The sequence below is a fragment of the Siphateles boraxobius genome, unplaced genomic scaffold (assembly GCF_051911475.1).
Source record: "Siphateles boraxobius isolate OS27281-9 unplaced genomic scaffold, OSU_SipBor_1 35, whole genome shotgun sequence".
NCBI classification, from domain to species: domain Eukaryota; kingdom Metazoa; phylum Chordata; class Actinopteri; order Cypriniformes; family Leuciscidae; genus Siphateles; species Siphateles boraxobius.
Window position 1 is genome coordinate 10,132,030 of NW_027508975.1, and position 14,546 is coordinate 10,146,575.

Sequence of the window (14,546 nt, forward strand, 5' to 3'; positions counted from 1 at the left end):
TGACAGGCCTTGACACATCTGTGCTCTCCTGTTTCACGGGATTACCGCAATTCAAAGAGAATCGTTAATCAACCTGATTTGAATACTGGATGCAGGCCTTTAAAGCATTTGTCTGATTTCTGCTCATTTTCTCAGAGCTCTTTGATAAGATGTTGCACCTGTTTGAGCACTTGTTCGCACTAACATCACCCTGTGCGGTGGATTAATGGATCAGGCCTCAAAGCAGACAGAACCTGCTGTCTGAAAACTGCATGGACCACATTGGAAACCCACCGGGGTATTGCCATCTAAATGTACCCAACAATTATTGCGATCAATCTGCTTTGCAAATGAATGCATTCCCAGAGGTTTAGTCATGTACAGTTGACACCATGTTCCTGATCTGTGAATTGATTGCATTTAAATTTTGCATAAATATTAGATTAGTTTTTAATGCAATAATTCACCAAGGCATTATAATCATCATTTAAATGTCTTTCCCTTTACCTCATAATATTTCTTTTTATCTTTCATTTTTATTTCTGTTTTAGTCTTTTTTTTTAGCATTTAGAACTCATTTTCAGTTAGTTGCCAATGCAATTTTAAATTAATATAAAAACAGGTTACGTTTCAGGCTTTCATCTAATTTTTATTTTATTTCAGCTTTATTTCAATCAATGTAAATTATTTTAATTGATCAATATTGATCAATATTGCAGGGCTCGACATAAGCAATGGCCCGATGGCCCAGGGCCAGTAAAAGAGTATGTCGGGCTAGTTGATTGGCCAGTCACTGGCCCGCGCGGGCCAGTGACTGGCCATCAGCAAAACAAACAGCAAACGTCATACAGTTGCGCGAAGAGTGTCAATGTTACTTCAGGTTATTTATAACGTGTTAAAATGTCAAAGAACTACGAGGCTGATACAAGATAGAGGACATTCCTAGTAGGGCTGGGCGGTAAATCGAGTTTGTACAGTATATCGTTTTTTTTTTTAAACGATATGGAATGAGGCGATACCGTTTATATCGATACAGTAGTTTGATACGAGCACATCTGAAAAATAGCGGAGTACCGCAGTGTGAGCTCCTGCAGTGAAAGAACATGGTAGAATTTGTCCTAAACATGACACAAGCTTATATTAATATTAAGCGCTTCAAAATAACTGGTAAGATATAGTTAACACGTTTAAAGCAGCGTGCCCTGTCAGATGCTCTGGCAGATACTGTTGCTGACTGACAGATGCGCTGTTTAATGCGTTTGAGACGTGGTGCTTTCCTCAGTGCTTAACTTACATTTCACAGGTATATTCTCCATCTGTAAATGTTAGAAAGTCAAACAAATATGTCCATTTCACTGTCAGGAGAGGACGAGCTTCTGCAAGTGAATCTCCGCTAAAATTCAAGCTTCCATTAATGAGCGCCGCCGCGCGCATGCGCGCCAAAGAGACGAGCACAATAGAATAGTAGCGCAATAATTCTGACTAAAATATACATATTGCTAAAATATTTGTTTTTGGAGACAATAAATGTGTCATATGTGGAATTTAAACCCCAGAGGTATGTTTTTATGAAAGTGAGCATTATAATGGGGTAATCAAATGCAGGCTAATATAATTAGTTCATGCTTTTGTTTTTATTTTCATTTTTAGTTTAGCCTTTAGTCATTTTAAAAACAAAAGCATTATTTTTGTTTTTAGATTGTAATGTTACAATGTTAGAATGTAATGTGATTTTAACCACCTTTTTGCACATATTATATTGCATAGCCTACATTACATTCCCTATATTTGTTTCCATATCCTTCAATATCAACATTGTTTGGAAATCATTGAGCAGGATGTGAAATAATTTTTTTTAAAAATAAATAAAGATTTTCTTTATCCAAATAGAAAAACGTAGAAAGTACCGAGATATATATCGTATATCGCCATTTAACCAAAAAATAGAGAGATGATTTTTTGGCCATTTCGCCCAGTCCTAATTCCTAGTGTCATGGAAAACACAGTACACCTGGGTGGAGAAAGGCGATGAGAGCATGTACTGTTTCATTTGCCGGAAATTTCCAACAAAAGCCGACCAAAATGCATAACCGGCTTGCCCGACGGGCTATCTAAAAATAGTGTAATCAAATTCCCCCCTAAACTTCTGCCTAGTCCCCCTAAAAATGTGTGATTAAGTTTAAGCTACACAAATTCGTGTTCGCTTCAGTCTTGTTATAATCAGATTCAGCGCGTTCTTCACTTTTTCTTCATTGACAGTTTTTTAGGTCATAAATGTTAAACGAATGACAAAAATAATCAGGCAGACTAATATACTTTTGTCTAATTTCGCCATTTTGAAGTGAAAATATAGCCAATGTAACATTACACATCACTCATGTATTGTAATAATTAGTTTACTGTCATTGTGAGGGGACAAGAAAAATTAATCCTAATGTATACAATAAATACAATTTAATGGAAAAGTGCTTTTCCTTCTAGTTCTTTCAGGGCCAGTAAAAATATAGAAGGGGCCAGTAAAATTCTGATCTACTGGCCCTGGGGGCCAGTGGGGATTTTTTTTTATGTTGAGCCCTGATATTGTATATTTAATTATGCATGTCATTTCCTGTTTTTACATTTTAGATTACGTTTGCCATCCTCTGATACTCTTTAAAAACACTAATTTAATAAAACTGTAAGATTCTTATCTGATCTTTCATACTGTACATTATAATGTTCTGCTGACTAAAATTGCGTGTAACAACCAAAATCAATGGGTTTAAATGTTGTTTTGTTTTTAATTTTAGACAAAATTTGAAAGAAACTGCTTTGGTAATCGACTGGTATATAATTTTGGGCTGTTTTCTTCTTCTGTGGAACACGTCACACACACAAACAACCTTTGAAGAATGTCCTTTTGATCTTTTGTTAAAAAATTCACAAAAATCTAACCTTCCATTGAAGTAAAACAACTGAAAATGTGTAAAGTGTACCATTGAAATAGTTACTGAATGTTCATGCAGCTCTTTTCCATACAATAGAAATTATTAATGACCAGGTGCACCATAAAAGAATGACAGGAAATCTAAACTATACGCTGTTTGATATGAGAGCTGACAATGACATTAATGACAGAAAAGTTTTGCTGTATGTAAAGATTCATGTGATTCTTTTCGTAGGTTCCACAACCAAAATCAACAGCATACAGGTTTGAAGAGACATGAGAAAATTATGAAAATTAAATTTTTTGTCTGAACTGTTCCTGTAAACATCTGTCAAATGATTTCTAACTTAAGGATGCAGATGAAAAGAGAAGGGTTAATGTGACCTTTTATGAATTTGAAGGGTTGAGTCAGTTTGTCTGCGTTTACTCGGGCGCTAAATGCTTTTGGAATGAACCATTTTCCTCCTTTTGCCAAACACACCAGCAGCTAAATTCAATTTGAGCTGAATGAATGAATTCCAATTGTGTCAGTCTGTCTGGCCTCGTTGGACTGGCGGCACAGCACATGCCCGCTGTGACGTCTGCAATTCATCCTGGTGTCTGAGAAACCTCGCCAGTGCTCAAGATCTGCCTGATAACCAGTTAAACCATCACTCTAGTCTCTCTGAGCTGACTAAAGTGAGAAATAGAAGTGATGTCTCTCATTTATTCTCCATTGCTCATCTCCTCTGGCACCCTGTCCTGTCCTCCTGGAAAAGCCTGAAATGGGGTGTGGAAATGGGTTAGTTGTGGGTGGGGTGATGTGTGTTTGGTGCGATTCAGAAAGCCTCCACGAATGATGACTGCATGATAGCGCTAAAGCCCGGAGAAAGAGCGAGATCGTGAATGATTTATTAGTCTGGCTTCACTGAGCCATTGCTGGAGAAGAGAAGGAACGGATGGAAAGATTTAGGAGAGTGGGGCAGCATGAATGACTGCGCGGTTAGGGCGTAGAAGCTGTGTAGTGCGAGGTACGGTGCTGGAGAATCTCAGTTTGTAGTTTCCACCCCTGATACAGAAGCACCAGTCGTCTTTTTATCCTGTCATGTATTTATTTTGTACAGCATCTTGAGGAGTGGTGTGCTATTACTTTCCTAAGCACTTGAACTAACAGTTTTCATCTAGTAGTAGGGCTGCACGGCATTAGGAAAATATATATTACGATATTTTGTTTTTCTGCAATGAATAATTAGGGTGATTTTGCTGCGGAGTGCATCTGCATAGGGATAAACCTCTCTACAAGAACCAACTCGAACCATAAAGTGAACTGATTTAAAAGAATTTCTTTCTACTTGTTTTCTTTGGCCACATTCACCCTAGCTTTGGTCAATTCAATATGACTATAAAAAAAATTATAATTATTATTGGGGTTATTATGCTAAAGCCAGGGTACACACTATGATTTTGGCCACGATTTGGCTGTCTTGAGACTAGGGATGGGAATTGATAAGATTTTATCAATATCAATGCCACTAACGATTCTGCTTATCGATCCGATTCTTTAACGATTCTCTTATCGATTCCTGATAGCACTGTGTGGGAAAAAGTAGTCTTTTTCGGGGGGGAAAACAGGTCGTTTTAATGCTTACACTTGACTAAGCAAACTGTACTTTTTATGTAATTTATAAATGGAACCTTATTGTAAAGTGTTACCGATTAGTTATACACCGATTAAACGTCCCGTGAGTTCAGTATTGGAAAGATCAGTTGTTTTAACCATTCATTAAAACGAATCGGTTCAAATGAGTCATTAGTTCGCGAATTGGACGTGTCATTATCGGACGTGTGCGCGTTGTGTGATTATCCCGCCAGTTGGGACATCCCACAAGATGTGTGTCATCACAGAAAACATTTCATCACTGGATCGTTTTTTTTCGTTTATTTGAAGTGTGATTATGTCAGCTGAATGTGCGGAAGACTTTTCAGAGAAGATAAGGCAACGTATTTTAGCACAATTCACACCCAGCGGCAATTCAAGAAAAACAAATCTCCGAATGCTCCACATAAAACTTTAGTCTCCCTACCTTACCATCGTGTCGTTTATTTTGATTAATATGTGCGAGGGAGAGAGGAAGACAGCGCTTAGTTTTGAGACGGTGAAGCCTACTTTCGCCTTGCTCCGAAGAGAGAGAGTGCGTGCGCGCGACCGGGGCTCTCTCTCTCTCTCTGCTCGATCAGTTTAACATGCGCCCTGTCACAAGCGCAGCGGTTCATCTACATTACCAGAGAGAGACAATTTTACTCACTGATCAAATAAGACTTTGCAGGACAAAGATTATCTTTGGACGCGGTGCTATGGTGCTTGATAAAGGACAAAAGGGACAGTTGTGAGTTCACGGTCTGTACATACTATGGCTGACTCAGAGCAGGAGCATCGATAAGAGGACTCGTTAACGTCGAGGGCATACAATATCGATGGATCGTAAAATTTAGAACCGGTTCTCGAGTGGAACCGGTTTTCGATTCCCATCCCTACTTGAGACGTATTCTGAAAATCCTAAAAGACTGCTCTGATCCTGGGCCAAAATCTGAAGCCTTTGATTCTTGCTAGTTTGACATGTTCGCCGATAGCCGTTTAATGACCATTGTGATCAAATTCTGGCAGTGTTTTGAGGCACAGTCCTGCAGTGTGACTTGTCCTACAACAACCATTAAATCAAAAACCAATAGGAGTGCAGAATCTGATGACACAATTAGTGAGACAACAATAAACCACCACTTGCTCCACAAACATGCATCTTAATTTCTTTTTACATTTTCTTTAGAGATGCACTAATTGCAATTCCTATTTATTTATTTTTGTAAGTGTGACTTACCGATAAAGATTTTTGCCGACTGATCAGTGGTGCACTCTTTTGGTGGGAGCGTGCAACCTGCAGGAATTAGTAAAATTATGCGCAATGCAAGCACTATTTAACTGGAGCTAGTCTGAAGTGCATCTGACGTTATTGCCTGTGCTGCTGACAGCAAAACGGACCGCCTCGGAATTGAAAAGACATGAGACTGACCAGCCGGTAACCGGTCTGGGCCAATCATACAGAAAATCGGCCAATTCCAATGGCCAATGGCCGGTCAGTTCATCTAATTTTCTTTTGAAGAAAAGCCATGATCAAAATTAACGCTTGAGATTGTTTTTGTGTGCTAGCCACCATTTCTATCCCGCATGTAAATGCATCTCACAGTAACTGAACACGTCACGGATGATGATGTGGAACTCCAGACACAGTACTGCAATATGGCACACATTCATATTATATATAACACACTGTTTTATCTGTCACAAAGTAATTACTTATTCAAAAAAAGGAACATTTCGAATGCAGCTTTTGCGAAAACAATTTTTGATATTTAGTTTGTTGTTTTGACTCAATCAATTTTCGACCTGCGTCAGTCTTGCTTTGGTTATACTGTCACTCCTCTCCAATCCTCGTACTCAATGGCCCTTTCCCCTGTATGAATAGTGGGGAGCAGCTGTCTCGTGCATGGCCTGAGGTGCTGTGCGGTTCAGCCACGGCAGGCTGTAATAGCTCAACACTAAAGCCATTGTCTGGGGACTTGTCTGAGTGTTTGCGGTGTGGGTCACTGGATTCACTACACCCTTTTTGCTCATTCACCCCCTTTTCTTTTGCTTTCTGTCTCCCTCTAATTTTTTAATTCTCTCATTCTCGCACAAAGAAAAATTGTCCCCACCCCATTTGGGCTGTGGTCGGCGCAAACACAACCTTGTGACCAGTTTATCGGCCGTCCCTTCCTCACTTTTTGTGTGTGATGAGCGCTTGGATTCTCACACCATGTTGCAACTGTTACTACCACATAAATGCTGGTTTTGTCTTTTTTACACTGTGAAAATGTGGATGGGAAATATGGAGTCCATATTTGCGCCGTTCCTGTTTTCACTCCCCTCTTTCACTCCCCCCTCTATAGACCAGTTGTCCTCATTAATAATGAGTTTCAATTAGACACTCTGGCTCTCTAGTACATGCACACACACACACACACACACACACACACACACACACACACACACACACACACACACACACACACACACACACACACACACACACACACACACACACACACACACACACACACACACACACACACACACACAGAGAGAGAGGCAGCTGCATGGGATTAGATGCCTGCCATTCAAGTCATGGAAGGGCATGTGACCCAGCAGCAGGACTTCACCACCACGACATCAAGGCAAACCGAGGCAATCGCAACAGCATTGTAAATAAGAATCATCAATCATCTTAAAGGTGGGGTATTCGATTTGGAAAACGACTGGCAGATTTTGAAAATACACAATTCAAATGGTCCTACCTTCTTTCCTCCAACGCTGGCTCTGACTCCACCCATTCGAAGAAAGTGGAAGAGATTGTAATGACGATTTACTACTAATCATGGAACCGGCTTTACTGACGAGATGCGCATGCGTCACGAGCTTTGAGTATGCGCACGAAGGGGGTCACGCGTGCAGTGGGGAGGGGGGTATGGTACAACTAGGGGTGTCACGATTCTCCAAATCCTCGATTCGATTACATTTTCGATTCTAAGGTCACGGTTCAATTCGATTCTCGTTTTTTTTTTTTTAAGCACAGGTTGCTGTTGCTCCTAAAAAGCTGACATCAGTTCATCGCAATCTCACACGTCTGTTATTATCAGTGAAGCTGACTGCATAATGAATCTTTCATAATATATAGCCTACACTTTGTTTGTTACAATTAGAGGATTTGCCAGCTTACAGAATTCAGCACTGAACAAAAAGTCAGTTTTGAGCGGTGAGGAGAGTCTATCTTAAATGCTTCTGATTGGTCATTGCGTTCAAGAAATCAACACATATGTCTGTGATTGGCTAAATCGCTCAACGCTGCAAACATGTTATAAATAGAAACTCTGGCCTGTAAATCGTTTCTATTTTGTTTTAGTTGTTCTTGTTGCTTTTCTGCAACAGATGAAAAAAATGTATTAGTTTTTATATGTTTTATTCATAGATATTTCTAGTTTGCGGGAGTCCCGCGAATCTTTTTATTCTCCCGCACACACAGTGTGTTTTTTTCCCTCGCTGTGATGAGTCGTTCATGAACGATCCGTTCATTGCCTCTGTCACGCGACAAATGAACAAAAGACTCGGAAGGTAAAGTATTAATGTTCCCTGTAAATTACTTTTGACTGCATTATAATGATTTCTTAATTCAGAATATGATCAAGATTGCTGATTGGATGTGTTCGGGGAATTTGCCTGTTAAAAGTATAACATTTAAAGCCCCTGAAATGACTAGAAAAAAGATTAGTTAATTTTGATGAACGAGATTGAACAATAGAGTCAGTAAAACGATCCGAACTTTCCATCACGGGCGCGACATGGGGGCGTGGCAGTATCGACGATTCCATTTTTTTTATTTCGATTTTTGAGTTTGTGAATTAATTTCGATCGATTTCGATTTAAAATCGAAATCGTGACACCCTTTTGACGAATTTACTGTCCAATGATTCCAGGTGGTCTTGGAAATGATTGGCTGGAGTTTTTCGAGTCCTGCCCGTTCCACAGATGATTAAATTGCTTAATTTTCATTTTAGTGCTTCTAACTCAGTGGCTGTAAGTGGGTTAGGAATAGGATTTCAAGGATTTCAAAAAACGGACAAAAAAGAGAATCACATACCCCACCTTTAATCAATCAAATCAAACACGTCTCAGCAGACAAAAAGTGAGATAAAGGTTAGAAAACTAGATAGTTAAAATGTGATTCAAACAAAAATTAGGCTGAGAGGAAGTATATTTTGTTCGCCATGTTGTATAGTTGTACAGCGAAATCTTTCAACAGATTTCCACTAGACAAAAATCTCACATTTCTGTTTGTTTGCAAAAAACAGTCAATTCTGTCAAATACATTCCTTATATAACAGTCTTCAACATGTTGTAAAGAACTTTTAAAATGTCTGTCTGCAAGTTTTCTGTGGACAAAATATTCCAGTTTTATCTTTACAATGATTGACAAAAGGGTACACAGTAGCACAACATTGAACAAACTGTGCTTCCGTTTGATTCAAACAAAAATGAGTTTGTTTACTATTTTGTACTGTTGTGTGAAACATCTTTCCAAAATATTTATAATGGACAATCTCTTTTTGCTAAAAAAACCTGTTCGCAACAAACAGTTTGCAGTGAAGCACGGTTGTGTTAATGTTTAGTAAACGTTTGCCAGAATCACATTTTTCCTTGTATAACAATCTTCAATAAAACATTTTTAAAATGTTTATTTGCAAATTTTCAGTGACAAAACATCACAGTTTTCATCTGTATAATGATTGACAACAAGGTGCACAACACACTGAAGATTACTTCCGTTCCTCACAGGAATGTTTGCATTTGCGTCAGATTAAATATGCTGACTATTTTAACTAGCCTACTAGGGCGAAAACAAATAACTACTGGAGAAGGGGCGACTAGTCAGATGGCTGGAGCACAGGGTGGGCTTGATATCGGTTAGAGACTGGTACTGAGCCTAACGAAAGGGGGTGACAAACGGGTGCAGGGAACAAAACCCACTAATGCCGGCAATACTTAAGAAACTCGGCCCCAAATGAGAGCCCCATGACTAGGCTCGGCATTCACAGGGCCTTCTGTCCTTCTTTGCCACACACATACAGCCCCCCAATCTTTTGTGTGTATTTTGTCATTTTAATCTTATCCTGGAGGGCAGCTCATACATGCTATGGGCTCTAAGCAACCTCACAGAATAACGAACGAAAATAAAATAAACACCGTTTATATAGGCTATATATATACCACAACAATTTCATAACCAACAACCAAAAGAGAAATCTTGTAACTCACATATGTGTGTGAGTTACAAGATTTCTCTTTTGGTTGTTGGTTATGAAATTGTAGTGGTAAAACTCAATGTTTTGTCTTGAGATCTAACCCTGATGCCACATGTTGGCATATAAAAATCATTTTATAAATATTTTACTGCAAATCAAGGTTGTGCCAATTTTTATTAAACATTTGCCAGAAATATTGAGAATTGTTGTTATTTGTGCAATGTAATAATAGTGGCACATTTTCAGCACATCAGGTGCTGGTTACACCATTGTAGAACATTTGTTAGTCCATGTCACCTGACCTGATATGTCCTCTGTAGTGAGCTCTGGAGCTCCCAGCATGCTGGTATCTTAGTTCATGCGCCTCATGTATTGATCCCTCTTAAGCCTGGTTCACACAGGACGATTTTAAAATTGTCGGCCGATTTTCCAAACCTGAGAGACCCCACACACAGCGATAAAAAATCACGGGTCTAACAGTTTTGGTCTTACCGTGTGTGGTGCGCACCCACACGGCAAAATCAACACATCACACACGAACCGATTTGACTCCCGAGCATTCCCAGGTAAGACGGAAAATCTCGCAAAATCCCTCGAGATCAAACGTGACTTCAGAGTAAGCAATCATGGCGGACGAAGAGGATGATGCAGTGGCGATAGTTTGTATTTTGTTTTTAACCGACTCCATCTCCGACGTCCACCGGATTTTCTGGTGCGCCATGTCGCCAACTGTTTTGATTTTGTTTCCCGGTGCTTCCTCTGCGCCTCATCGCCTCGCTTTCTGATTGGCTACACCCCACAGTCCACAGGCTGCGCGCTCGTTTGTCCCCGGGGGACACCACACACGAGGAGAAATCAGGCCAAAATAATCCAACATGTTGGATATCCCCGATTTGAGATTTGAGCGGTCCCGACGTCCTTCTGAGCAGACGAGAGCACTCTTAACACACCACACACGGCAGGAATATCTGATCAGTTTATTTTACGATAATCGGAGCATCCTTAAGATTGTCGGAAGGGGTAAATCGGGGCTAATTATCCTGCCGTGTGAACCAGGCTTTAATGCAACTATCAGTTGAGTACATGGAGATGAGGATCTACAGTCTCAATGTTCTTTGTCAGTGCTGTAGTGTTTCTAGTGGTCCCAAAAATGCTGTTATCATAGTAGCTCACAAGGTTTCGGAAAAGAGCACGTGACTGTCCATCCAGGCCATTTATGGAAACTAACAAGGCTCGTTAGCAAATTACCGCTTATGAACGTTTACATATCAACATGTATTTAGCAACTTGTCTTGACTTGATGATCTTCAGTTTTAACCAATTGTTTTTGGCAATAGTGTTGTGTTCTGTACTCAATCTACATTTATGAAAGTTTATTTGGCTGTTGGTAAACTCCCTGCTTTGTTAGTCTATCTTAACAAGCTTATTGACCCAACTCAATGATTTGGTTTTATTTCAAGGTAAAAAAAAAAAAAGCAGCTGTTATTCCAAATTTTCTTAGAGTTAGTGGACTGTAAATTCAAAATATTGTGTTCAAGAGGGCTGGCTCTGAAAAGCATTTGTTTTTACTTGCACAGTAAAAAAACAGAATGGAAGTACCATGCCAAGTTCTGCGGCGATAAAGGCATTCTGCAAGTTTTGGGGAATTTGGGCTGAATTCATGTCTCTACATATTTGCTGTTGTCCCCATTCACCTCACCAAGATTTCGCTGGCAGGGATGTCCTTTGGAGAACACAGGGGAAACGATCTTAATAATTCAGTAGCATTTCTTTCTAACTTGCTGAAATGGGCACGCAAGGGCAGAGGAGTTACAGTGAGCTGGACTGAATTTAGCAATGGCTGTGCACGCATGCCTTGAGGTTGAAATCCTACTGTGGCCCCTGACCTGTTTCTTGAGTGACCACACAGCAACACTTTATGATGACAACTTGTGGACTGATGCCACATTACTAGGGTAGGGAATCGAGACTGGTTCTTATTTATTCGGATACTGTCTGGAACTCAGTTTTTTCAGCGAGTTTTGTCAAAGAAAATAAATAGACAAACATCCCTGCACACAAACAGAGCCGTCCCAAGAATGGGACGGGCCCAGTGTGAGGTAGCGGAAATGCCCCCCCTCAGACTATTCGCGATCACGTTTGGGGGGGTCCCCCTCAAGGCACTGTGGGGCACAGCACTGCCCTAAGGACGGCCCTGCGCACATGTCTGGCTACTTCTGCATGATAGTCAAATGAACAGAAACAAATCTAAAGTAGTAAACCAAAGTACTAAATCATTAAAGCACTGGGTCGAGAACCAAAATTGTTAAATCTTTCCCATCACTTCACATGTTAAAAAAACACGTCTACAGTCCCGTTTTTCATGAAGAATCACGACTTATATGTAGGACAGAGAAAATAAGTGCCATGACCTGTTTTACCTCTGTCACACTGGACCCAGTTTTTGAAATGGGCCTGTTTAAGGATTCATGTAGTGATCATGTCATGATAAACCAAGCGAAAACAGTAATGTGGTCTATGAAGCATGTGACATTTGCTACTCTTCTTCAAGATTTCTATCTTATATGACCTAGATTAACCTTCTTGATGCTTCATTGATCTTGTTGGTTTCTCTCTGCAGGTTTACAAAGGACTGGACATAATCACCAATAAGGTTACAGAGGAGGAGCAAGCCCAGTGTCGCCATCACATGATCAGCTTTGTGGATCCATTGGTTAGTGGATACACAGTTGTGGACTTCAGGAACAAGGCCTTGTCTCTCATATCCTTTCTGATACGCCCAACCCTTCATAATAAAACTCAAGACTCCTCCAGATTGAATGAAATTATTTAAGGCCTTTGTAAATTCCCATGTGACTCTTATGAACTGTGTTTTAAAAATAAATCAGTCATGAGATTCACAAAGCGCTAACTCTCTAACTCGCTTGTGAAGTGAGGCCTTGGTGTGAACAGGATAACTATAAAGTTTTACCAGTTGGTCTAGTTCTATGAGAATAGTGAAGTTCACTACACAGCTATGATTATGATACAGCGGAATAATATTCTTGGAATCACTTTCAGAATGTTTTTTGTTTTTCTCCAGCTGAGGAACGACAAAAACATTGACAGCCAATCAGAGTCAACCCGATTTTAAAGAGCTTGTGCATGTTGGTGTGGACTTTATATATCATTATAGAAATTTGTCTTGGTGTGAACGGGTCTTCTGTGATTTAAATCATACACAGTGAAGCATTCAGAGCGGTTACTGTGTTTACAATTAACTTCCTTACTGAACGGCAAGTCATTTTTTAATTATCCTGTAATTTGTTGAGCCAATTTCTACATAGTCTGTAACCCTGATTGGGTGACTAGTTGGCCATTTTGCCCTATACGTACACCATATAATTAATGGTTGCAGAGATTCATTTGGTTGACAAGTTTAGTTGGCAGGTCCTTCTAAATATAAATGCTTATTTTGTCTCCGCAGATGAAATTAATGGGCCATTACTCGGCCTTTTAAGATATCATCTGCAAACTTCTTAATGATCATTCTGAGTAATTGTTCTTTTAAAATGTCATCACCTCCCTGACATCAGTGACACAGCTTTTGTAAGACTGCTCCTTGTCTGAATGCAAATCCCCATATTTTAATTTCACATCTTTTGTGGAATGTGCCATTTCCCAGCGTGCCACACAAATGGCTCTGGCATTTTATGAGTGGGTGCTGGGTTGTACTACCTCGGCATGGTCTTTTAGTAAATGCAAGGGCATAACTGGAAATGCGAGTAGCAGAGACGGAGAGAGACGCATCGCTGTCCTCGTTTTCCCCGCCCTCCTCCTGCAGATGTTTGCTGAGAGGATATTAATAGCTGAGGGAGATGCTGTGAGCAGGTGGGGCGGCTCTCGCAGTGTCTGGAGGAGCGCTGTCGCAGACACCTCAGACGCTCATGCACAAGAAATGAGGAGTGGCAGGTGAAGATCTTCTCAGTCTCGCCTTGCTGAAGAGCAGTGATAACCACTATATAACTCGCTAAAATAGGGCTGCGGATCAAATAAAAAAAGTAATCATCACGATTAGGATTATTGCTGCACGATATTACGAAATACAATATGGCATAGTCTGGTTTGTCAAATTGCTTTATGCTGCGATGTAATTAATATATGCGCTACCGGTCTCAGCGAATAATTTACACACCTGACATCTTGAGCTGTATGCATGTAAATGGACACACAGGGACGAGCTTCTCGCTGAAATAAGCACAGCATATTTTTATTTGCTGGTATACGGTCAAAATAAAAGATTGATAGGTTACTGTTTGAAAATGAACAATTTAAGATGTAAATATTAATATTGTAACTTTTGAGTAAAATAATTTATTATATTTTAAATATTTAGTTTTTTTATTTTACTCTACAATACCGTTACATTGTTTCTTATGTTCTGTGTATGTATGTATATATATATATATATATATATATATATATATATACACACTCACACACACACACACATGTTCAAAAGTTTGGGATCTGTCAGATTTTTTATGTTTTTAAAAGAAGTCTCGTATGCTCACCAAGGCTGCATTTATTTGATTACAAATACAACAACAATAAACAACCCAGTAATATTGTTAAATATTATGACAATTTAAAATAACTTTTTTATCTGAATATATTTTAAAATGTAATTTATTCCTGTGGAGTTTTGATGCTGAAGATTCAGCTTTGCATCAGTCTCATGATCCTTCAGAAATCATTCTAATATGCTGATTTGTGATTTGATGCTCAAAAA

General features: G+C 39.5%; 1 protein-coding gene across 2 annotated transcripts in view; it reads left to right on the top strand.

Moving 5' to 3' along the window:
• Nucleotides 1–14,546, top strand: part of trit1 (tRNA isopentenyltransferase 1) — a 125,912-nt gene that overhangs the window by 23,821 nt on the left and 87,545 nt on the right. For both annotated transcript variants that reach the window (XM_077196352.1, XM_077196353.1), the window contains exon 2: nucleotides 12,396–12,545. In XM_077196352.1, coding sequence (XP_077052467.1) covers nucleotides 12,396–12,545 — 150 coding nt within the window. The remainder of the gene's footprint in view (nucleotides 1–12,395; nucleotides 12,546–14,546) is intronic.